General features: G+C 44.0%; 1 protein-coding gene across 5 annotated transcripts in view; it reads right to left on the reverse strand.

Annotated features, from left to right (window-relative positions):
* Positions 1-24,597, reverse strand: part of LOC120903607 (mucin-2) — a 54,613-nt gene extending 30,016 nt beyond the window's left edge. The window contains exons 1-2 of one of the 5 annotated variants that reach the window (XM_040313132.1): positions 24,519-24,597; positions 13,377-13,939 (exon numbers count right to left, since the gene is read on the reverse strand). In XM_040313132.1, the coding sequence (XP_040169066.1) occupies positions 13,377-13,466 (90 nt within the window). In that variant the 5' untranslated portion in view covers positions 13,467-13,939; positions 24,519-24,597. Of the gene's footprint in view, positions 1-13,376; positions 13,940-23,880; positions 23,978-24,100; positions 24,386-24,452 lie in introns of those variants that run through there. The other 4 variants (XM_040313133.1, XM_040313135.1, XM_040313136.1 and 1 more) reach the window with 4 other exon arrangements.
* Positions 24,598-24,876: the final 279 nt, after the last annotated feature.

Here is a 24,876-nt window from a genome sequence, read left to right on the forward strand (position 1 = left end):
CCGCTAATGGCTCGGCACTGGCACAGCATGGTTGTCAAATTTTAATCCCCGTGCCCACCGAAAACGGCCATCCATTGGTGCAACCCGTCCATCATCACGGGCCACGATCACGGGCTCGATCAAAATCAAACAACACATAATGCGACCACAGCTTTACGAGAATCCACCGACGAGTGCAGCGCGCACATGTAGTAAAATCTGTTTCCAACACCAACACATAGCATTCGACTGGACGGTTGGTGGAATGGAATGGGCGCCAGCACGACCATCATCCCGCCAAGTAGCTCCAGCTTCACGGCCCTAATGATGACCATTTTGCTGCAGCGAACTGTAAATTGACACCACCAGGGTACGTTGCGCTGCTTACAGATTCTTCCCCCTTCTGCCCGATGTGCTTCACAGTGGTGTTGATGTGCTCTTAAATCAATTTCAATCCACCGCATCCGACACCCGTTACCCTGCACGTTTGTTGCAAATGCCCCTGGACTGCGGATCTGTACACAGACACAAACAGTTACACATACGATTGCTCTAGCGAAAGGATATGCAAACACAAAGTACACACTCAAACACACAACCACAGACAGACACGATCACACATTAGGACAGGCATCATCGCGAACCGGCCCACCGATCGATGCAATGTGCGCATGGAAGTAATGGTGTCGTTTTTCGAGGCCCAAAAGGGATTTCAAATGCCGGAAACCGTACACTCTCCTCAGGCGCGTCACGGTCCGTGCACCACGGACAATCCGTTAGACGTCACCCATTTCCCGGGGGGAAATAAAGATTTATGTTTCATCTATCACGTAGTCATGATTTGATTAATGCAAATTTCAGTGTCCTTGTTTGACGCCCATAGTGCGGCGTGACGGCGTGTGAAAAGCTGCACCACAACACACGGCTCAAACGTACTCTCGTCACATGTGTCCAAAAAGGGCAAGCAGAACGTAATTGTTGACTGGTTTAGAATTACCCACTCTGTGTGGGGAGTATCTTTGCGGGAAAGCTCTCTGATTACAAATGAACACTGTTTTTCGTTACATTTAACACCCCCTTCAGGTTCCAAGAAATTGAGCACTCGCTCGTGGTTTTAGTTCCGGCACATCAACAGATCAGAAATATCGTTCAACCGCCGAATAGTTGCCTAACACACACACACGGCAAGCAACGAATTTAATCACATCCTCCGTTTCGATCTATTTTCACCAGTTCTGTAGCCGAAAACATCGATCGCGCTAGCACAGCAAGGGCTAGCCATTGACTCTCTCTCTCTCTCTCTCTCTCTCTCTCTCTCTCTCTCTCTTTCTCCATCTCTCTCTCTCTCTCTCTCTCTCTCTCTTTTATACCACCATCGTTATGGGGCAATAAATTTCTGTACGGTCAATTAGCAAAGTGATGAAGATATTAGCCCTGGCCGCGCCCATTACAGTAACGAGCAGGAAAACTCCGTTCATCGCGGGCAGCATCATCCCGGGCCAATGCATTTCATGCACGATGGGAGGGATTGTTGGGTGGGCTCCCCACGCTTCACTGCCCATTTTACACACACACACACGGTCTTTGGACTGTTGATTTCCTGATGGTTCCTGATGGTTACGGAGGGAGCTAGCAGCTTCCCCATTCGAGAGCGCGCCCAGCATCATTGTAATAGCAGTGGCGCCCACCAATCGATGGGCTGTGCTTGCTGGGAAAAGTGTGCAAATTGCTTCGAAAGGTGAAACGCTCCTGAGGAGGCACTCGAACTCGAATCGATGCTTTTGGATGAGAGAGTGAGGATGGAAAAAAGAATGGAACTTTTTTTTGTGCCAGTTGTGTGAGGTGCGCAAGAGGTCAGAAGAAGCTCTCCACTCTTCACTACTAGTGGAGCTTGCTACATAGGTTGTTGTATGGAGCTCTTTATTGTAGTATTGTGGTATGAGAAGTCTCTTTTTATCAACTAGGAAACATTTTTCTGTAAATTGGCTTTATCTCAAAACGAGAGGTCCTGTAGCTTTGCACTCTCAGTGGAGCTCCATGCGCTGCTGATAGCTCCGCACGATAAATGTAGCTCTCTTAGCTCAATGCAGCTCAAGGCACCGCTGTAAGCTCAATCGAGCTCTGTAAACTCTTATTAGCTCGCAACTCTGTTTATTCGAACGTGAAAGTGTCTTTAACGTTTATTTACAAAACAGTTAATTAATTTTTAAATGTTTGGATAAAATATAACTGTCAAAAATATTAGTAACATTTTCATCTTACGAAATTGATGCTTTTGCGGGTTCATCAAGCTGACTACCACTCCCTGAACGAGTCATGAAATCATTCGCGTATAAAAATGAGCATTTTTTTCTCCCCTTGCAGCACAAAACATGACAATAATCTCAAACATGACTTTGCCCACTTTCTCTCTCTTTCTCTCTTATCAACTTCAAAATCCCCTGTTGAAAAAAAAGATATGCCAAAATCGCTATATTATCTCCACTCACAAAGAGCTAATTATTTTGATTAGGATCATTATATACTTCCCCATTTGCTGCTCCTCTCCCCAGCAGCCAACACAACCAAACAACGGCAGCCACCGCCTCCCGTTTGAGGTCGAGGCCACGGTCATAATAAATATTCCATGAAATATAGGTACGATCTTGGGTTTTACGAGCGCAATTTCGCGCTTCTTTGCAGGCTGAAGTGTCTGATATCATGCGCACCGGGCGTACAACTTACCGGGCCTGGGTCCTTGGCCCGTTCTGCCCGTACAGTTTTACAGAACGCATAAGCGCTTGGCACGGCGGGCGGATGCGTGTCACCGCGGTTTCTTTCGCCCGAGCGATGATGAAAATCATTTTCTGTAGCAAGGCACACAAAAAAAACCTCAAACCTTCCTGCTTCGTTTTTTAACCACCACTACACACATCCACTTGCAAGTGAGCCCCCGCGCCAGGGGCACGTCTGACTCCTGTTGCTGGGTGGCGGCTTGAGAGCGCTGAGTGATTTGCTGCTAGATGGCAAAGTGTTATCTGCCATTCTGACACAAAGTACAGATTTCACGCGTAATAAAAAACGAAAGCCATTTATTTACGGTGAAATTTTTTACGACTTTTCATGCTGGCGGTAGTGGATCGCTTTCCAAAGCACGCAAGAGGTGCTAGAACCGTGCCGAAAAACATGGCGCGGAAGTAAGGCAATCTGCTTGTGCTATAGGAGCTATGGGAGCTTGAAAGATGGAGTTTCTCATCTAAAAACGAGGACCAGAAAAAAAGTTCTAATTTTCCTATATTAATTTGCAGAGCGTTTAATGTTTAACGAATGTGGTAGTGGCTTTCATTGAACTAGTTTTTTTCCAGACAATAGGACAATTTTGGGAAACTGAACAACATTCCTAACCACTGATATGTGTTCCTTTTCTTGTCATCCAAATTTTACAGGCCCGAAAACACTTCACTCCGAGCATCCATGCCATCCATTAGAAGCCCCATTTCAAAGCACCGGCCCCGTGCCAAAGGATCCGGATGCACGAAACGAAACCGACTGGAAACATCTGGAGATTGATGTGTTTCTAAAAGCGTCATTCACCACCAAAACACCCTAAAACAACTTCATCGACAGCCGAAAAAATGACACATTTTGGTGAAAAAGCTCGCACCATGCCGGAGAACACGGGAGACCGCGGCGGGCAATATCGGCTAACAAGTGGTTTTCGCAGACAGACGCTTTTTCTAACGGGCCTACGTCTCGTACCGCAACAAGAAAACCCAACAAGAAGCCGCTTACAGGGGTGGAAATACAATTTGTGAAAAATCGACGCCCATAGCTCACTCAGTGGCAGGCCGGCACTCGCTCAACCGTGACATCGATAGCGCTCGCGCTCCAAAGCAAAACGCTTGTGTACAATCGCTGGATTCACAATTTTCCACCACAGCATCAAGATGCTTGCGTTGAACAAGTTTTGCGGTAATACAACCCGTTCCACCTCCCCCCACACCACCGTTGGAATTGCGGTGCTCATTGCAGGGGACCGGCGGGGCGCGAACCCGCGAACCGGTGGCTCGTAAATCTCGTTAGCCCTAAAATTGGTTTTGATATTCCGCAAATAGTTCTTTTCGTCGGAGAAAATTTACATAATTAAATCCGCGAGCGCGCGCGCGCGATGATGTTTATTCACTGTTTTTGCACTTGCCAGCGTTGATACTCACGCCCAAATAAATCACGACCACCGTGGAAAGCTGATGAGATCATGGTGCTTTTTGGGTGGTGGGGGGGGGAGAAAAGGTGCGCAAAGTTTACACTGTGTCATTCGAACCTTTGTAAATTAAGGGAAGCACTTGGAGCAGGAAGCGCGAATTCTTTTGCAGTCTCATTATTTCTGTGCCAAGCTTCTACCGCGGCCGGGTATCGCAATAACAAGCGGTGGGCGTTCTCGCAAAACCGTTTCATCCGACCCGGTGGAGCCGAGAATCAACGAGCTAGAAATAAATAATTAAAACATTAAGAGCTAACGATGGTTTTGGAATTTTACCTTTAGAATGGCATTTTTCACGGAGCACGGTGACGGATCGTGATGGTGAAAACAGGAAACGGAGAAGAACGAACAAAACAAGATTGTAAGTTTCCCCGATTTGACCATCAATTGAGGTGCGAGGAACGGTCTTAACGATGTCTCGGAAACGGTTCAGATGGAATGAAAGCGTCCAAGTGTATTTTTAATATATTGCCAAAGTGTTTTGCATTTTGAGTGTTGTGATTTTTTTGGGAAGTAATAAGGGAAAAAGGGAAGAAAATTCATTTGAGTATTCAAACATTATGAGGCAATGCCACAAGAACATATGAGTAAAATTAAATTTAAATTAATTTAACTTAAGTAATTGTAATAATAGAAGTTTTAGGCATTGCATTCTCTTTCAGTACGAATTTCCAATACGATGAACTCGCACAAAGAATTCAATTCTGTTTTGTTATAAAAATCACTTTTGGGAGTACTTTACAGCAAAACAAATTATTTTTGTAAAAATCTGAAAAAAGAGTAATGTAAGTTTCATGTAAATTTCAAGAAATCTCGTACATTTCGGTAAATTTCGTAAAGAAGAATTAATTATGTAAATTTCTCCTTCTTCATCAAAGCGTGTAGCAGCCAATTAAAAAGCAATAAAAATATTCATATTGCATACATTCAGGCGCTTACATTAAACTCCTCAAATTCCTTTGCTTCCCAGCTGTTTACTTTACTGGGCATTTTGGTCGCTTATTTGACTTTAAAAAGAATGAAACTGCTTTTTCTTGCAAACCAAAGTTACCACCCATCCGAATCGAACCTCTCCGCATGCTCCGCCCCATCCCAACATAGTTCGATCCATCCAATAGGTCACATTCCATCACGTGCTGTGAATACCAAATGACGGACGGAATAGTTTAACACTTCCGCGGGAGAGAAAATCACGCTGTAAGCTTGATATTTGAAAAATGTCAAACATTCCGATTGGTTTTATTTGCTTTTGCAGAATAAAGTGTGGATGCAGCAAACACATTATTCGACGTAATTCCACACTCACAGACCAGTAATTGATATTCCGGACACAAAATTCCATTACACATGCTGCTTTAATTTGGTTGAAAATTCGAATGCAACGCATATTTACTCTCTAAACATCTTCAAACCAAAAGTAAAGCTCTAGCACCAACCATATCACCCTGATTGCTTTGCATACATTTGTTTCATTTTGCTGTTTCTGGCTTGCAAATTGATTTTAAACCATCACATTGTCCAGTTTCTTCAACCGAAAGGAGCAAAGAAAGAAAAAAGCAACTCGAGCCAACCCACGCCACGTTCCTTCGAAAAGAAATCAATCAACAGCAAAATAGAACAGAAACCCCGCAGAACGACCTGAATCGTGCACGATGCATTGCAAAGAGCATTGTGAACGTGTCCGTGTCCAACACGCCTCACCTTGCCCCTCGAGCTCGAAGCAGCGCTACGAAGACTTTAAAGACCTAAACCGCTCAACCGCATTGGTTTTGCGGGTGGCAGCATAAATGCACTACGGTGCATGATGGGACGGTCCCGGGCCCCGGAACCGATGCTTCATACGGCACGCAATTGTTAGGGTCACAGTTAGAACGAAGTGTGTGCAATTTTTGCTTCTCCTATCATTCCCATTCACACTATCTGCTGCCCTGCTTTTTTAACCAACCTTGTACGAGGGCACACTGCTGCAAAAACTGACGCTTCATTGTGATGGAAACGTATTGCAATCGTACGTCGGTTTATTTCCCTTCCCATTCCCTTTTTGTCGTACCAAACCCCTTTTTAGATGCACTGAAGGCTGTACGCATACGCCCTCGTGCCAAGTTTTCAATTAATTGGATCGTTTTTATGTTTTGTTTTTTGGTCATCTTTAACGCAGGCCGTAGGTTTTTGTGTTAGAATTTGTGTACGGTCAAATCAGCAATTGAATTGAAGGGTTGCCACGCACCGGCAAATACTGATTGAACTGTCAGTGATCCACGGTATTGTCTGACGAGAGCAAAATTCTGCAAATTGAATGTTGTTGGTGGTTTTGCATTAAAACTAAAGTATTTACAACAACGAAAACAAAAAAGGATATATTTGATTTTTCAAACATGAATCGCAGCTTGACAATATAGCAGCTTCATAAGGCAGTTGTCAGAACCTTATGACTATTTTTAAATTAAATTTAATTACAATCAAAACTAGGAAATGACATAAGATATCTATAATTCTAAATTCTAATAATTCTAGGAAGATTCATATGATCTATTTCTAATAAGATCCTAAAAATTCCCAAAATGCACAATATAAGTATATCCCTCTTCTAAGCCTTTTAGTTCGATCAATTTCTTCCCATCCCATCAGCTCTCTTGGACGCAAAACAACGCCCTTTAAACACCCAACAAATTCCGAAAAAACGCTGTCGCATGAATTGGTTGTAAGCAATCTGAAATCCACTTTAGTGGGAAAATAATTTAAAAATTACCAATTTCGGTAATTCACTCGAACCACAGCGATGGCAACACAACGATGGAGCAGTCGCTCCACCGCAACTGTACCAGTGGCCGAAAACGATTGTGAACATTACTTGCACAAGTTTCCGCCGCCACGTGTGTTCGTTCTTCTTTTTTGGCAAATATTTCCGCTTTGAAATATACTTGTTTCGTTTTTTGCTCCTCTTGCTTCTTGCTTCTTTTCAAGAACCAGCAGGACACTTTTGCACACAATTCCGTGCTTTCCACCGTACACCGCGCGGAAACGCTATGAAGGAAAATCCATCCATCCAGTCCAATCCGACCATCCGGCACACGCCCGCAGCCCGTGGTGTAAAAGTTTCCCGCGAAATAGCTTTACACTTTCCAAAGTGTCAATAAAATTTATATTCCACATCCCATTTCCTTCACCACGGCCATCCAGGACCATTTGCCGCCAACCAGCGCTGCGGCGAGATTGCAAAATTCGAAGGATGGTAGAATTGGAAAACAGCTACAGCAACAGCACACAAAAAAACTCTACCTAAACGGGCAACCATCCTCATCGAAGGACACGCGAATCATTTGTTGTAGGAAAAGAACGAAACGACGGACGGTAGAAACCAACGAGCAAAAGCGAAAGTAAAAGCGTTGATTTCTTAGCCAAAGTTTGACTTGTTCTGGAGCGACCAGCGATGCAGCCATCCCCGGGCTGCTGGCGGAGAGTGCTTTTTCAAACCAGTGCGCCATCCAGCAATCCGCTTCGGAGTGCAGTGGTCTGTAACGATTATGAATAATTTAGGATGAAAAGTTCTGTTCGGTGGCGCTTCGCTTTTGCGCTGCGTTCTTGTCTGGTCGGTCTTTAGTTTCCGTCACACTGTCTCTGCACTCTGTCTTCGGACGATCGTACAGCAGCGGTGATGAAAGAGAGCCTAGCGTTATTCAACCAGTACAGCGCTGTAACGACAGTACCCCTATTCCTGGTCGGATGTCGTGCAACATCACCGCCACCGTTCGCAGTCATAAATCTAGATTAAATTGATAAGTATTTTGATCGGTGAAGTAATAAATCAATCATCGGTCGGTTGGAGGAAACTTGCCGTGGCCGAACCAACCGATCATCCGCCGCGACAGCGTTGTTAAACTAGCACTACCAGTGGAAGTATCGGAAATGCAATAACAGAAAAGAAAGAGAGAGAGGGAAAGAAAAAATCCTAACAGTGATCGATGCAGAGGATGAATTCAAATGCAATGTGATTGGATTGAGCACTTAAATTGCTGTCATCGATCATCCGCCAGGTACGGTGCGAAAGCCGCTTGTGGAGCGCCGCCTGCAAGCGTTCTGATTGCGGCTTGAGAGTGCAAATTACCGCCCCGTGATGGAGACTAAGCGCCCGTCAATCGACGCGGTGAGCAATACGCACCCATAAGCACATATTAATACGCTGGAGGGCTGTTTGTGCGCCACGCACAGTGCACCCCTTTCATGATGCTAATTGCTTTACAAGTAGTACATGGTTTATTAATGGTAAAGCGGAATTAAAGCAAACAGTGAAACGATTCACTGCCGTTTAGTTGATTAACGATTGGTTACACATGTTGCGCATGTTGTAAAGCTTAATTAGAATGACTTTTTTTTTATTACACACACTGAAAAGCTTACAGATGTAGCATATTAGGTTTTTTGTGGTAATATATCGAAGCAGTTCGTTATTGTTCGCTCAACTAGTCTATAGACATTTCACTCTGGATAAAAAAACCTAGGTTTCGTGATAAAAAAACGGGCTTACAATCGAGCTTTGTAAGACTTTGTAAGACAAATTAAATAAATAATCGGTATGTTTTTTAAACGGAAAAACTTTAATCGTTCCCGGTTGTTTATTGATAGAAATATAGATAATTGAATACCACGATGGTGAGGTAAAGTGGTTGTTCTGTGTGAGGGTGAAACTGTCCGATCTCGGCTGTGACCCAGAAATTCTGACATCAATAATATTCCATTTGCATTGAACCGTAGCAATATGACTTTGCATATCTTGACCTACTTTTAAACTTGTTACTGGTAGCTATTATGATCACTATCTTAAGAGTGGCACATTTCATCTATTTGAAGTTAAAGTTTAACAAAAAGTTATTAAGCCTCACAAATAACTAAAATTAAAACTAATTGTAATCTCCTAATATTTAAATGTGAAATTATTATATTCCATTTAATCAGAGCTGGAGATGATGCTACAAACTAGGATGAGGTAAAATCTTTAAAAGCTCTCATTACCTATTACTAGCTTTTTCTGACTTATTTAATTGAAAAGTTAGTAACACCTTTTGGAATATTTAGGATAAGTTCTTTAATATAAACCGTTTTCGAGCTCAGATAAACAATATTAAGCTGTCTTTGAACATTGTTCAAGTATGAGTTACAATATAAGTTAGGTTATAAATAAAATAAATAAGTAAACATTTGACGTTCAACTGATATACTGATGCCTATCTGAATTTCGTTCAATCGTAACTAAACAAATGAGACCCCTAAGTAGCTCCGTTAGCTGTATGGAGTGTAATCTTCTGTTTGTACCTTTATTCATTAAAAAAAAAAAAAAAAAAAAAAAAAAAAAAAAAAAACACATTTTAATTTGTGCCAATTTTTATGTTTAATTGTGAAATAATATCCCTTTTATTTCACAATTAATAATTGACCATTACATTAGTACAAAATGAATAAAATTGAAGCGCCAGTCAATTTAATTTCAACAAAATGGTCATCTAACAAAACGAACTCGGGTAATATAAACTTACATTAATCTTGGGGAATGCATATGTTTAGTTGGGACTGAACAATGTTCAGAAAGGTATCAGAATTTCAGTTGACCGTCAAATGTTTACTTATAGTTAAACAATGTTCAAATGCTCCTTAATTCTGTTTACTAAGGCTCTAAAATGGTGTAAGTTAGTTAAAATTATATGATAATCCATGGATTTGTAAATACACACCTTTAAATATCGTTGAATTTATTTAAAAAAGGTTTGAAACAAAGAAACTACAAAGGTGAGATACATCACTTAAAAGAATGTGTAATTTTTTCAAATTACTATATTTGATCGCATTGTGAGGGCTCTGACAACAAAGAAAGCATTCTATACCAACAAACATCCCTCTTCCTGCAGCACAGCTACCAGAGCTTTATTTGGGAGCTATGAAAGTTTTTATTTTAATATGCAACTGTCTGCGTTTCAAATTTCATTTTATTTTCTAAAAGTGTGTTGATAAAGCTTCCTGCTATGAATTTGAATAGCAAACCATCCCCTAGCAGCTGTCCGTGAGCAAATCAAGGTGATTGTTACGTTTCATTGTCCCTACTAGTTTCAATCAAGTCGCTTCTCCAGCACACCGGCCAAACTTTTACGATCGACAGCAGCTGTTTCGAGCACTGTCAATTTAGTCCGGATTTTGCACCAGAACCACGCAGCAGCGCTCCGGACGCATGTGCATGTGCGTCGCATGTGGGAACGTACCGAACACGTCACAGACAACTCTACCGTGCCGCGCAAAACCCAACGACCAACGGTGGCAGTGGCGAATGAAGGACTGCAAAATGAAGAGTGAGACAACACACACACAAAAAAACGAGCACAGAAAACGAGCTGGTGGAGAAAGTTTTGGCACGTACGTTTTCCTTCCTTCACGTAGAATTTCCCATTACCACCCCCGTACGCTGCTGACCGTGCCACCGCCGACCATCGCTGTCTGCCGGCAGAGGCTTAGCGGTCAGACGATTTATCTCACGGTATTTGGACCAACTGGGGATGGCTATTAGAAACTGTTCCGGCATCTTCAGCATTCGCTTGAGCCGCATAGAGCGCCCCGTTGAAAGGAGGTCCCGCTTTTCGCTGCCACGGTCAGTTCGATGTACGAGCTGACCGAATTACCTTTGCGGCTGCACCCGGTAGCCGCGGAGGAGGTTTTGCCATCGGTGTGACCGAAGCAGGCCAAACTAACCCGCTTCGCATTAGGTCAGGTCAATTATCTAATAAACTTAATTATGTAAATTTGCCCACTCCAGCATCCATCCAGTCCGTCCGTCCAGCGCCGTCCGGCCGAATGCATCAATCTGGCACACTGGTTTGCGTTTGCAACACTTTCTATCTCCCGCACACGGTGGTCACTCGAGAATGGGCAACGGTTCGGTTCGGATCGGAGCTTTTTTTTTGTGTGCGTTCATTCCCTCTTATCCGATTTTCTACCCAAAATGTTGGTGTGTCATCAAAATTTCTCTTTTTTTTGGCCCACCCCTTATCTACGCATAGCGCACTTCCGTATCATCGATTGTAGCCTTAGATGCGGCGGGGGAGATCTATTAGCCGCCAGGCATTCAGCAATGTTGCGTTGCTTTCCATCCATCCACACCAACATTCGATCTGGCTTTACTTTTTTGTGCACGTTCCGGCACACTCAATCGATGGCCCGGGTGTGGTGATCACTTAGCTATGGCCATCCCCATCTATCAAACAATCGGGTACGGATTTCGGATTTCCGTAGAGAGCCATAGTGGGTAGAAAAAGAAAGCTTCTTATAATTTTAAACCCCTCTGCACACCGTGCAGTGGCAGTTTTCCGGAAATCTCCGGATCAGCATTCCCACCTTTTTTTTTGTCGGAATCCTACCGTGCGGGTAATCCGATTTTCCGATCGCACTCATCGCTAACTTTCATCGTCCCGGAGCGTGATACGATCAAGATGTTGATCTACGGACGGTGCCGGCGTTCCGATGAAAAACGTTTCATCAAATTGATTTTCCGCTGCGTCTGGTGTGAAGCGGCGCTGTGTTTAGTTTAGGTTTATGTGTTTTTCATGTGATTGTTTCAATATTTTTCTTTTTTTTATTGATGATTTAAATATATTTATTGAGCCTTTAAGAGAATGAACTGCGAATTTGAATGAAACTACTATAGATCTGACATGACTCGCTTTTCTCATGTCCACTCTACCATTTCAGCTATTTCAATTGCGAATTTTGTGATGTTTCAGGTATTCTACATCCGATCATATAGCTATCAATGGTAAAGGTTGAAAAAAAATAAAAATAAAAGAATTGGGAAAAGAATCACTCCAATTCGAAAGCATGTACGAATTATACCTTACACTGTTTTCCAGGTCAGTTTCTAATGTGAACAGCATTATTCAACAATTTCAAAAGTCACATTTAATGACAGCTGTTAAAAACATCTTCGAAGTTTTGAATAATGCTTTTCACATTGAAAACTGAGCCGAAAAACAGTGTATTTCTAAAATTCCATCAATCAGTCTCAGTCAACTGGTTGAAGCACCAAATGCCGCTCCCTACATACAAATCAAAGATTCTTAAATTTAAATAAATTTCACCTCCAATCTAATTCACAGAACACACACACACACACAGAAAAAAACCAAACCTTCATCCTCATTTCTTCCATCAATTGCAAATGCATAAAAGCAAAACAAACTCTAACGTGAAAGCTCCAAAAAAGGAAGAAGCAACAAGCAGAGCAACAACAACCATCACCGAACACCAAAAAAAATTCAATGCACTCATCTTCTTGTGGCCAAATTTCCATTAACCAGCACACCGGGACGGGTGGCTTTCCCGCCTGCAGGGGGCAGAACAAGAGGCAGAGAGAAAATCGACCTCAAAACGATGGGCACGTTTTGACCATTTCGGTTAGCTTTTACGCCTCTCCGCCGCAGGTTAACGTGAAGACGCGCCTCGCAGGGACGTGCGGGAAAGTGGAACTGATTTCATGCTTCTCTGTTTTTTCGTTTTTTTGTTTTTTTTTGCTTTTTGGGGTGGAAGTGGGAGTTTGCTGCGATGAAGAAGCAACATTTTGGAATGAAACATCGAGCCCGCGTGCCCGGCTCGAAGAAGATGGAGTGCGCATCAAATTTATGATCAACCTGGAAATTGTTTACTTCATGCTTTCGGAGGGGAATGGTGCCGGAAGATCTGGCGGATGAAATGTTCTCAGGCACGCCTTGCAGGTGCGTTGATGGTGGGGGGGGGGGTATTGATGAACGTTTGTAGAGGGTTTTTTGTTGTGTTTTCGCAAGAATCTAGATTTGGGCTTGTCCGGTGAGAAGCAATGGTAGTAAATTGTTGTTGAATTTTAAATCACACGAAGAGAAGATGTTGTAAACGCAGATTGATCGTTGCATGCCAGAATTGAATTAATTCAAACATCAATATTTGCTAATTGTTTTGGATCGCTTTAAGTTGCTTTAAAAAGCAGAAATTATTTTTGAAATATTTTGTCTATAATTTTCCTATAGGAAATTATGGTTCAGACTAAAAATTAAAAAAACATCATACCCAAATCCTGTACGAAATAATCTAATAGAATATGTAGAAAAAAGACCAATTAAACACCCGAAATATCCCGACCACTACTCACCATCGGTCGCAACGTGCTCGGGTTCCGGTAGTACTCGCTACCGGCAATGCTTTGCAGGTATTTCTTATTAGTTCCATAGATTGGCTCCATTTTCACTGGTTCGTTGAATATTTCTTACTTTAAAATAAACACCCAAAAAAACACACTCACACAAAAGACACTAATCCACCGAAAACGTACACTCACACACTAAGTTATTCACTTTCACTAGTACACTCGACTACCTGGGTCGCACTACACCTGCGCGAGGGAAGATGATGTAGCCTTTGCATGCTTTTTCTTCAGCATCATCATCACCATCAGCAGCTCGTACGGACGATGCTCCATTGCATTAAGTATGACACACTTTCCTTCGCGCTGTACATCACACGCTCCTCCGCAACTGCACTGCTAAAGATATTCCAGTTTTTCCTCTTGTTTTTTTCTTGTTGTTTCGTTTGCTGCCACCCAGCCGTGTTTCCCTTTCGAAGCTAATCCATCGTTAGATAATGAACGGCACAGTCATCTAGGCTAGGCACTGTTCGCTTTTCAGCAGAGTTTTCTCTCTCTCTCGCCCGGTGAATCTGCAAAATAAACGCACGTCCCAGATGAATAAAATAATTAAAATTTGGTTCACTTTCGATAAGGGCAACAGAAAAAAATATATGCGGCACAGCTCACAACACTAAAAACGTATCATTAAACGGCAGCAACCGCCGGGGCAACGGATCGAAAGGAAATCCTCTGAGCAACGTTTTTCCGTCAATTAGATACGCCTCGGGTGCGATGAAGCTGCCCGAAGGCTGATGTGTGTGTGTGGGGCTCAAAAGGTTTTGTTTTTCCACTGTTTAATACAACGTTTACAGTGAGTCAGTGTAGCCATCTTGCCGGTACCATGAAATAATGCGGAAAGCTGCTGCAAGTAACACCTTTTCAGCGTAATGGTATGGTAGGTTTTCCTTTCGATTTTCCGGGTAACTTACCCGCCTGCGACGGGGAGAAGCCGATCAAAAACCACCGGCATCGAATCCGCATCGAAAACACACGTACGTACCGGTGCCACCTACGTGTGTATGTGCTACTTAACACCATCACACCCTTTTCCCACAGTTCCCATCCCTTGTGAAAGAAAAAGTTTCATCTGCATGATTACACTCGATATTCGTCGATATGTGTGTGTGTGTGCGTGGCCAGTGTTCAAAAAGCTGATCCAACTACCTGGGACCCCACGGACACTGAAAGTTGTTTGCAGAGCAAGCTGCTTACCCCTTGCCGCAAGGTGGAGGGGACACACTACTCAATGGCACTCTAATTGCCCGCTTGATTTCGAAGTGTGACGTTCGTTGACCAAAACTACTACCCAGCCTCACGATGCTCGTGCTCTCGATTCCTTCCGTTCTTTCTCTCACACACACACACTGACCGCACTACTGGCCTGGACGTTCTTGCTTTGTGTGATGCTTGAGTGGTAGGACGTCCTTTCCGTTCCTTGATCCAAGCCGATTGCCGTCGTGGTAATATTCACACTTTTGTACCGGTCTGGCAGGGGAAGAACACAACACACACAAAAAACTTGTCACCATCGACCACTTTGCTGATCGGGTCACGGCGTCATGCTGTTCGTGCCGATACTGTCCCAAATTTACTGGCTACAGGTCGGCCGAACTTTTGCATTTTTACCGCAACTGGCCGATTTTCTCGTTCGTTGGTTGGTCCCTGACGTGTGAGAACGGTTTTGCAAAAGTTCAAGTGTCAACTTGTTGTTTGCCTTTTTTTTGCTGCTTCTTTGCTGCCCAACAATAGCGCCACATTTTGCACTTTCATCGTTCAATCGAAGGGGAGCTTTTTTTTTGTTTCATTTTTTTTTTTTTTTGTTGCGTAGAGTGGGGTAGATTTTAATGACAAAAAGGAATAAAGGAGTGTTGGCTTCGTGTTGTCGGTAAGCATTTTATATACTTAAATATTTCACTTTCAAGAAAATAGACGTGGATTATTCATTCATTAATGATAAATGATTCCCTTTTTACCGGTTTGCGTCATATCATTGCAGTGGATGCCGGACAAAATTCTGTATTATTAATTGAGTTGAACAAATGTGCCCATTAATCCTTTTTTATTGCTTTTCAACAGAATAGTCACCAATAAAACATGTTCATGTTCAACCCCAGACCTACTGTAGGCTTTTTCTCCCAGACATAACCAAATCAATCCCATCGCAAAGCTTCATTAACCTCTCGGTCCATCTATAAAGCAATAAGACAGACGGCACGAAAAATCAACACTATTCTAAATCAACACAACGACTGCAAAGCTGTTGATCTTGTTTACCACGAGCCCCGGTATGGCGCACTACGGAAAGCAGGTTACCGGAACAATGAGATACAGTCCGAAGTCTTCGAAGGCTCCCTCTGCCCCTTGCATTGCACGATTGCGCCACCAAGGAAAAGTGACACATTTTCCGCGACACAATGTCCACAGCGGCCCACCGCCGGACTGACCAGACTGGCCACTGGTGCCCTCCATCGAAAGTCGCTCACAAGGGGCAGCGCAGTGCCTGGGAAATGACACCAACCAGTTTACCCAGCGCGCGTTCCGTCCGTCGATTGCAGTTTCATTTACTTCCTACTTTTACTCTAATTAAAAAATAGCGAAGCCCGAGGCATGGCGTTGAGATGGCGGTTTTTTGCGGTGGACCGTCACCAGTGGTGGGCCGGCCCGGTTGCTAGACGTGTTTGTTTGTGCCAACCCCTTCATCTCCTTTGCCCGTGTTTTGCTGACGCGTGTAGTGTCGACGCAGTGGAGTGCGCGAGATTCGCCTGATGTCTCGTGCGCATTGCAAAACCTCCATCACGCACTCACAAACACATTGTAAAACGATCAGTGGTCGGGTAGATTGTTTTCCACCCAAGCCGCCACTGCCAAGCACAATGGGATGTTAAACTGTGCCATTTTCTCTTCGAATGATTAATTTTATCCACAATCAATAAAGAAAAAAGCGACGCAATTCTCACGCAACGGTTGGCACGGTTTGCGCTCCGGCAGCTTTCCTCTCTTGCGGTCGGTTGTTTAATTCAATATCTTCCCAAATTAATTACGATAAGTTTAATGACATTCGCGTCATTTCTCACGGTAATTAACCAAACGCCAAAAATTGACTCACAATGGTAACCAATTAAACAGAGAGCTGTAAAACAGTTGTAGAAAAAAAGGCGAAACAATCACTACAATACAACCATACTGTACCAATTTCGGGAAAAGTGATGTCGTCAGCAAGGGGACACTTTTCATTTCTGTCAACCGGGAGTTTTATGTATTGAATTAGAAAACTTATATTGTAAGTCGGTGTTAGTGAAACACTCTTCAAGCTGGTTGCATTACAAATAGACATAGGCAAAGGCCTAATAGATAGTTGTGCTCCACCATGCTGAATTTTGACAATTATACTACATTCAATGAAACTCAATTGTCAAAATACATTTAAAATCAATTATAAATCAAAGAAAGCCTTTTCAAATATGCAAAAAATCAGCATTTGTTTACATTTTTTGACGGTACATAGGTTTGACGTTTAGTTTCATAGTTTCAGAAACCAAATGTCAAGCACCATCTCACAAAAATTGTTGAAATCGTAATAGTCTCCAATATTGAAATTATTTTAATTATTTTTTAGTATATTACATGAATGAATGTTTGTTTAATCAAACCAAATACATCTCAAAGATAGAATTCTGTACTCCGAACATAAACTTAGTACCAATCACACAACCTCATCATAATTAAAACTAACTTCTATGGCGAACCTACCCATATAAGGTCAAAGTTCATTGAAAGGATGGTTCAAATCATGTCTGTATGTCTTTTACTTGATTTGGTTCAAACTTTCAACACATTTCATATCTCCAACTATTGGAGCCAATTTTCATTTGCGGCTCGTTTTAATTATCATCAAAACATGCATATCGAAAAGGGAATGAGTTTCCTTGGCAATTTTCATTTCCATTTCCAAAGACCCTTTCCTTCCATTAGCCTCCTCCACAGCCTGCGCCTTATTGTTCTGTACCCATACCAAATGGTCAAACCGAGCGCCCCGTTGATTGTTTGCTCCTGATAGCATCAAGTTACCTTTTGCCGAAAAAGGTAAAAGCCACCACCAACAGCCAGTAAGCAGTAATTGATAGCAAATATAAACAAGCCCACACCTTCTTAGGCAGCTGGCCAGCTTTGGGGCAGGGTAGGTAGGAGCCGCCAATGGAGGCAGCATCAAATTTAAATCATCAATTAAGGGGTGCGAGACTGGGCCGAGGCCCACTTCACCGTGCGCTATAATTCACACATCACACAGTGACTATCATCTTTAGCTCCCCTGTGGTGGAATAATTACCCTGCCGCTTTCACCCGGGGCGGCAGCCCGGCAAACATGAACTTTCAAAGAAAGCCCACGCAAACTCCTTAGTGGGAACTGGTGCAGGTACGGCACCACCGCAATCCGTTGCTTACGCACGTCCGTACTGTTTGGGTGATTCAAAGAGCATAAACTTTAACGCCGAAGCTTTGGTTCTAAAACCTCCACCCTCGGTTAGGGTTGAATGAAAGCGGCCCCTCCGCTTCGGACACCGGCATCGATAGTGATGATTGAAATTCTTGACATAACGAGTTGCAAAACCACAGTCGGAAATTAAATCTGCACTTATCGTGCCGAGACGAGGGTTTTGCGTTTTAATGACTGTCGACGCACTGACGGCAGGCTGACCTCAATGAGATGTAGATGTGTGGATCGAGAAAAGTGCAAAACCCCGTACCGTTGCTGTGACGGTAAGAAGTGATTAATATCTACCCCGAGTACTTAGTGCATCTTTTAATGGTGATGTCATGCTGGAAGGACCGGCCAGTGGCTTCACATGCGACTAGCTCTTTGTTTGTCGTATGCACAGAATGATGATGTCTAGTTTATGCAGTGCTACAAATGCAGTTAACTAGTTCCATCCCATCAATCATCGGGCGTGCATGATGAGACCGGCACGATGGCCTGTCCGGAGCCTGTGTTGAAGACGGACGGTGGACGATGACGACGACAACAAGCTGTCCGACACTGAAGCTGTATTTTCAGTTCGTGCCTTCGTGAGCTAAATGTATGCAGAGTGTTGGAAAGATTCTTACCCCTTTTTGCCATGGCATGGTTAACAATATTACCTAACCGTTCCGAGTAAGAGCAATATTCTGAAAGCAACCGGGTGGGCTATAATAATTGGACTTTGATGTACATTCCACTCGGTATGTACGTTCACAATTTGCATGCAATTCGCATGCACAGTTGAAGAGCAATAACAGATTTTCCTACTAGTTTGTTCAACATTTGAAAATATTTATATTTTGGTACACTTGGGCGCAAATGTGTGTGTCTTAGATCCTCACAAACACACGACATGAAGTCTACAGCTAGCAGCAACCGGTAAATTGCACACACTACAACAACCTGCCCCATCTAGCACAGGGCTTTTGAAAAGCAAAACTTGCTTTTAAAGAGTGAAATTACACACATTCCATTCTCTCAGCCCAAGCGAGTTGGTCGCTACCAAACCTTCTAAATTGTACATTCTCCATTTCATTATCCCAAGCCCGGTTCCGAGCAGCCGGTCTTTGGCTAGTGAAAGTACCAAAAATGCCACCAATGCCAGGCGCGTGTGGGAGATGAGCTTGGCGCGATTCTACAAAAACAGGATTGTCGGCACGGCACCAGCAGTTTGCAGACGGAACACAGCGGCCAGGTTTGCTCAGAACCGGCAATCCTCGACTGCTGTGCCGGTCTTGATTTAGTTCACCGGTCCAGAGAAACCGGTTCGCTTCGGATTTACGTTTCATAGACGTCGACGTTGGGTGGCGATAGACCACTCAACCGACCGACTTGGTTCATCGTTTTGATGTTTTGACCAATCAGACACAGCTAGATGAAAATTAAAACATCATCTAAGTAAATCCCAAACCCTTTTTTTTAGATTTTTCATTAAGAGTTTAAGCAAAAACTTTACAACACATTTCCCAGCTACACTCACTGCTAGAAGCTCATTAAATGAAATAATACAAACACGTTTTCCAATATCCGGTGCCTGTTTGCTCTCGCGCGTGCAAATAACAATACACTTCAGCCCACCATCCATCAATCCATAAACACTCGCCTTATTGAGCATTCGAGGCAACGGTGGGGTTATTCCTTATTCGTTACTACTACTACCCCTTTTCTTTGCTGCAAGCCCTTATTCCCGTTTTTTTTTTCAGTTAAAGCGTTTGTTTGCCAGACTTAGCGGCCTTCGTTCATTTTCCACGGCCCGGGAATTGGAGCAGCGCAAAACAAACAAGTAGCAAACGTGCAAGAAAGAATTGAGTAAAATAAACACACACACAACAACACAAGGTACCGTGCAATGTGTATGGGAAAATGGATCGTCTCGAGACTTTACAACCAAGTCAGTGGAAAGATTACAGTGCGAGCAAAAAAAAAGAAGAAGAAGTAGGAAACAAATCATTCCCTTAGCTGGCTTGTACTGCCGTACCCGATGGGATGGAAAATTATGTCTTGCTCCAATTTTATTCTGGAAGACGCGGGACGCCACAATCGATCGCAAAAAGGGTATTAGAAAGCTGTTCGACAAAAGTGGCTTCGTTAAACAGATCAGAACTCTAAAAATGTTTAATGGCGGTAGAGCACAGCATTGCATCTCTCAAGAACAACTTTAACAGTAATTGGCATTCTGCTAGGCATGCTGGGCATGACGGCGTTTGCTACGCAGCCCAGAAATCAAGCTCCCCGTACAGTAGCACCAGCACGACGAAAGGTCAACAGTGGCCAAATTGTGACCCTTTTTGGGATGGATAAGACACACACGAGAACGAGACCTAACACATTCCGGCAGCCACCGTGTTCATACGGGATGGTTCGTGCCTTGTAAAAGACCAAACAAAATCCACAACCAAGACAAAGTGCGGCAGTGGAAGAGTGACAAACAGGAAAATAACAGCATGAATAACAAAGCAACATATAGCGTTCGCGTACCGGGCCGAAACATAAAATGTTGTCCACTCGCCACCGTACACATCGTCAGTGTCAGGGACTTGGAGGGACTTGTTCTACAAAGGGTATGAAATGGGTCAAAAATTTGATTGTTTTCCTCCCATTTTTTTCCTGCAAATGTGGCACGAGGAAACATACAGTTCACACTCTTTATACGTATTGCAAACGTTCTTAATGTGCGAATGGTTCAAAAGTACAGACGCATCACTCTTTCCGAATCACACACACAATTTAAGGATTGTATTCCTTTTTTAACCATCCATAGGTTCCAGCTCGAGAGAATGCTTGGCAGCACTTGATCTCCAACTTGACAGCAACCTCTGTTGCATGTTTCGGTATAGAAGATTTCATCAAGTGCTAAGTAACGTTTTGGGCTGTTGTTGTTTGAAAATGTTCGGCTGGCGGTACCGAAACCAACACAAACAGCTAAACAGAGAGGAAAAGAGAGTAAACATCCGAAACAGATCGTCGACGGAACAATACGCCCCGGAAACTGGTCCTTTGCTTGCACATACATCAGTAAAGGCGGGATAAGTTTGCAGCAACCCTCGCACATTCTTGCTTTTCATTTCGTCACACAAAGAATTCTATTCTTGGTATTTCTGTAAGTGTCTATGTCTCGTTTTCCAAAAGTTGTACCTCACAAGTCGACACATTAATTTGAACTCCTTTCCAGCAAACAAAAAAAGAAAGACTACACTCAAAATATGTGCCAACAACAAACCCAAAAAAACACGCAAAACATAAACAACACACACACATACAAAACAGACACAGCGTGAGTGCCACACATTTTTGACTGGAATCTGGTTGCATGATTGATGGGGTGAAGCCACACCGCCACTGCGCCGAATATTGTCCTGCCAGATCGCTTTCATCTTTCATCACGAATCGTTCTAATGTTTCTCAGCAGCAGCAGCAGCATCATCACTGATTTGTTTTGGAATGCCAGTATGACTCGGCAGCACGTATTCGGGCACGTTTCTGGGGAGCTCGTTTTCCCTGGAAAGTGAAGCCTTCATCATGTACGATTGTAACGCGCATTGTAATATAGCGATGATGGCAGCAGCGACCACACGCTTCTCAGCACGCTGCTTTGTTCTAGAAGTGTTAACTCCCGTTTCCACCGAAGAGCACACGTGCAAACACCGAAATGGAAAAATACGCCAAAAAAGCACCCATCAGTTACTGAAGAGTGGATATGCAAGACTTCGCAGAAAAGGGTGGCAAATCGTTCCGTTTCGTTTCTTTTTTTTTTTTTTTCAAGAAAAAAAGGTAACCCTTGTGCCGGTTTCGATGAAAATCAAAAGAGTTGGTAAATTCACCACAACACCAATCTAACGTCTCTATCGCTCAATTTCAACCTCGGGGAAAACGACTCGTGCGGACGTGTGTATGCGTGTGTCTGAGAGCAGACTTCTTGCTAAAACCGTGATTCTTCTCGGCATACGGAACGATGATCAACCAGCCCCAGGTTCGCTGTAACGAATCGTAATGGAACTTCCGAAATACGCTCTATTCCCTACACAGGGCTGCAATTCCTTTGATATTTAAATTAACCTTTCCGCAAAAGTTTTCGTTTCTTTTGCCAGGTACCGGGATGGGGAGGAGGGCGAGGATGGATCCCTTATGGTCCTCCCAAACACTTCCCAAGCGGCGCAAAAGACGGTTCTGCTTGCAGCTCTCTCAGCAAACCTCAGAGGCCGTGGCGTAACTGATATTACTTCAAGTGCTACTGCTGCCTTGCCGCTGTTCGCCGTCACGGTGAAGTTTCACCTCCTCTCCAAACGAAGAAGCGGGAGGAAGCTTTTGGGAATTATTTCGGATCCCTCCGGTTGGCACAACAACAAGTTGAGAAAATGTTCTCGCGTGGCTCTAGGGGAGCCCTTTTTTGTCGCTTTTGCCTTCCTCATCCTCCAAAAGCGACTCAACAATCGAGCCATCCACGATGGGCCACACTGCACGAACATTCTTCCATCGCAATATTAGCGCACTTTGCATCTTCCATCCAGCCTCAAGCACACACACACACACCCAGACAGAGTGGCGCACCGTGTCAATCATCCTCGAATTCCCTCGCATCCCTTCCATCATTATGAGCTGTTTTGGGGCGCCAGCAAGGCAGCAGCCGGTAATATTCGCATTTTGCAACTTTTCATTTCGAAAACCGCTTCTGATTCCCGGCTGCCCAGGCCCTCCCAGGGCAAGCGGCTGCCTGCTTTCGTCCATTTTCCAGCTCGCCATTTTTTTGCTGCTGACTTTTTCTTCAAGCTTTTCACGCTCTGCAACATTGCGCGCCATCTGCACGCCGTCCGTGTTGTTGGTGTTTCGTGCGGCAGATGATCTTTCCTTTGGTCGTGGCTTGACTCCGGCTCGGTTGACAGTTGGGTCTGCCAGATGGGCTTAGCTTTGGTCCCATCACGTCACTCACACACACACACACACACACACACACACTGAGCTTCTAACGCACCCCGTTAATGCAATATTCAAGTGATTTCCGTCGTTATTTCTTCGCTTCACCTCCAGTTCTCCGCACTAGTTCTTCTCTCGCGAGCTTTTCCGTTTATTGCTACTTTTGTGCTTTCAGACTTTACACACTCACACACACGCACTGTTGCAGGGTGTTATTCCCTGGAGAAGGAGGGAATACGTATCTCTCTCTATCTGTGTTTGTTTGTATTTTGTATTCTAATTCTTTTCGACTTCCCACTTTACCTTCATTTATGCCCGGTTCGGCTTCACTTCGCAAAGCAACTCCCTACCCAACTTACTGGTGTACTCTCCAGTAATGATGGCACTTCCCACTTCCTGCCCCTTTTCACGTCCCCTTTTTACCCCTTTTACCACCCTCCCTCAGACGGCAGAAGGGGGGTATGCAAAAGTGGATAACATTCTCACATGCGTTTTTGGAAAGGAAAATGGAGAACGAACGGTGTGACGCACGCTTTTCGTGGTGGAAAAATTCAAGCGCTTCACCATTCGTTTCAGGGTTAATGTGCAAATGTGGCGCGGCCTCTTCTGGTGGCCCTGTTTTTTCCTTCCTTTTCTTGTGGAGCATACACACACACTTACGTCTAGAGCCATACACATGCACACACAAATATAAATAAGCTCCCAATTACACAAGAAGTGTTTCTTCCCTTACTCTCTTTCTCTCTGTTTCTTCACTTCAATTTCCCAGCTGCTTTGAACCGAACCGAACCGTAAATGGATGTCACTTGGCACACTTGGTTCGAAGGGAAGACGAGCTTAGCAATACATTTCCCTTGCCTATACTACACACTGGAATGATTGCAAAGTTTCGGGGTTCAAATGCTAATACACGTGTGTGTATGTGAGTGTGCGAACGGGAAACTTTTGCAGCCGGGAATGTTGATTTCCCGCACGAAGCTTCAAAAAAACGCCAACTGCTAATTTTGCTGGAATGCGCACTGTGCCTCCGAACGTGAACTTTACCGATTATCACGAGGAATATTTTCCCGAGACATGAGCGACTCGAAACTTTCCACAAACTGAACTCTCCGACGCCGTGTGCAATCTGCAAGCCTCGAATGCATTTCATTCAGCAATCGTTTAAGCCACACAGCCACACACTCGCACACTTTCTTCCGCGTGCTTGCACTCCGGCGCTGTGGAATGTTTCTTCACCCAGATGCACTTTCACAACCTTTCTCACCTTTGCCGCACCGTTTCGGTCGCATTTCTTGGGCATGGGGGGCAAGATCCCAAACAATTCCTACACACGCAATGATGGGATCAGTTCTGACAAGACAACAACAACAACAACCACAAGCAACGGAGAAAAAAGCCACAAACACAACGGTTCGGTTGCGGTTCAACTGCTTCAAGATTATTCTGTCGCGCTGTGCACTGTGTGTGCAATCCGAAAACAACCCTTCGCCTCACAAAGGGCCGCTATGCCGCTGCGCCCACAACGATAAAGACAACGACCGCACTAAAGAAGCACACACACACACACACACATGCACAATGAAGGAACACAGCAAGAATCGACAAGATCGACGAACCGAATGCACCGTTAGGCCGCCCGGACGTAAAGACGGGGGCAAGTACACACTGCCAGCACTACCTACCAAAGACGACACCGGTACACAACGGACTGCCAGCGGACGGTGCACGATCGTGGCGGAAAAGCGATCTTCCAAGTTCAAGATCGTCTTCTTGCAAGCTCTCTCTCTCTCTCTTTCTCCTTCTCTCCCTTCTATTACTCTCAAAAACGATGTATGCTCTCCGTTCTCTCCCATCATCCTTTGCTTTCATCTGCTCTTCGTCGAGCGATTCCGCTTTGGTGCTGCTTTCGCCTGGAGCTTTGATTCGTTCGAGCCATCGAGCGTCGTCGTCTTCGAGCCACAACCCTTCCCCACAACGGGGTTGCCAACCCCTTTACTATGCTCCCCTCTGCAAGGGAGGCTTCGCCGCTCGGCACCACAT

The sequence above is a fragment of the Anopheles arabiensis genome, chromosome 3, assembly GCF_016920715.1.
Source record: "Anopheles arabiensis isolate DONGOLA chromosome 3, AaraD3, whole genome shotgun sequence".
NCBI classification, from domain to species: Eukaryota; Metazoa; Arthropoda; class Insecta; order Diptera; family Culicidae; genus Anopheles; species Anopheles arabiensis.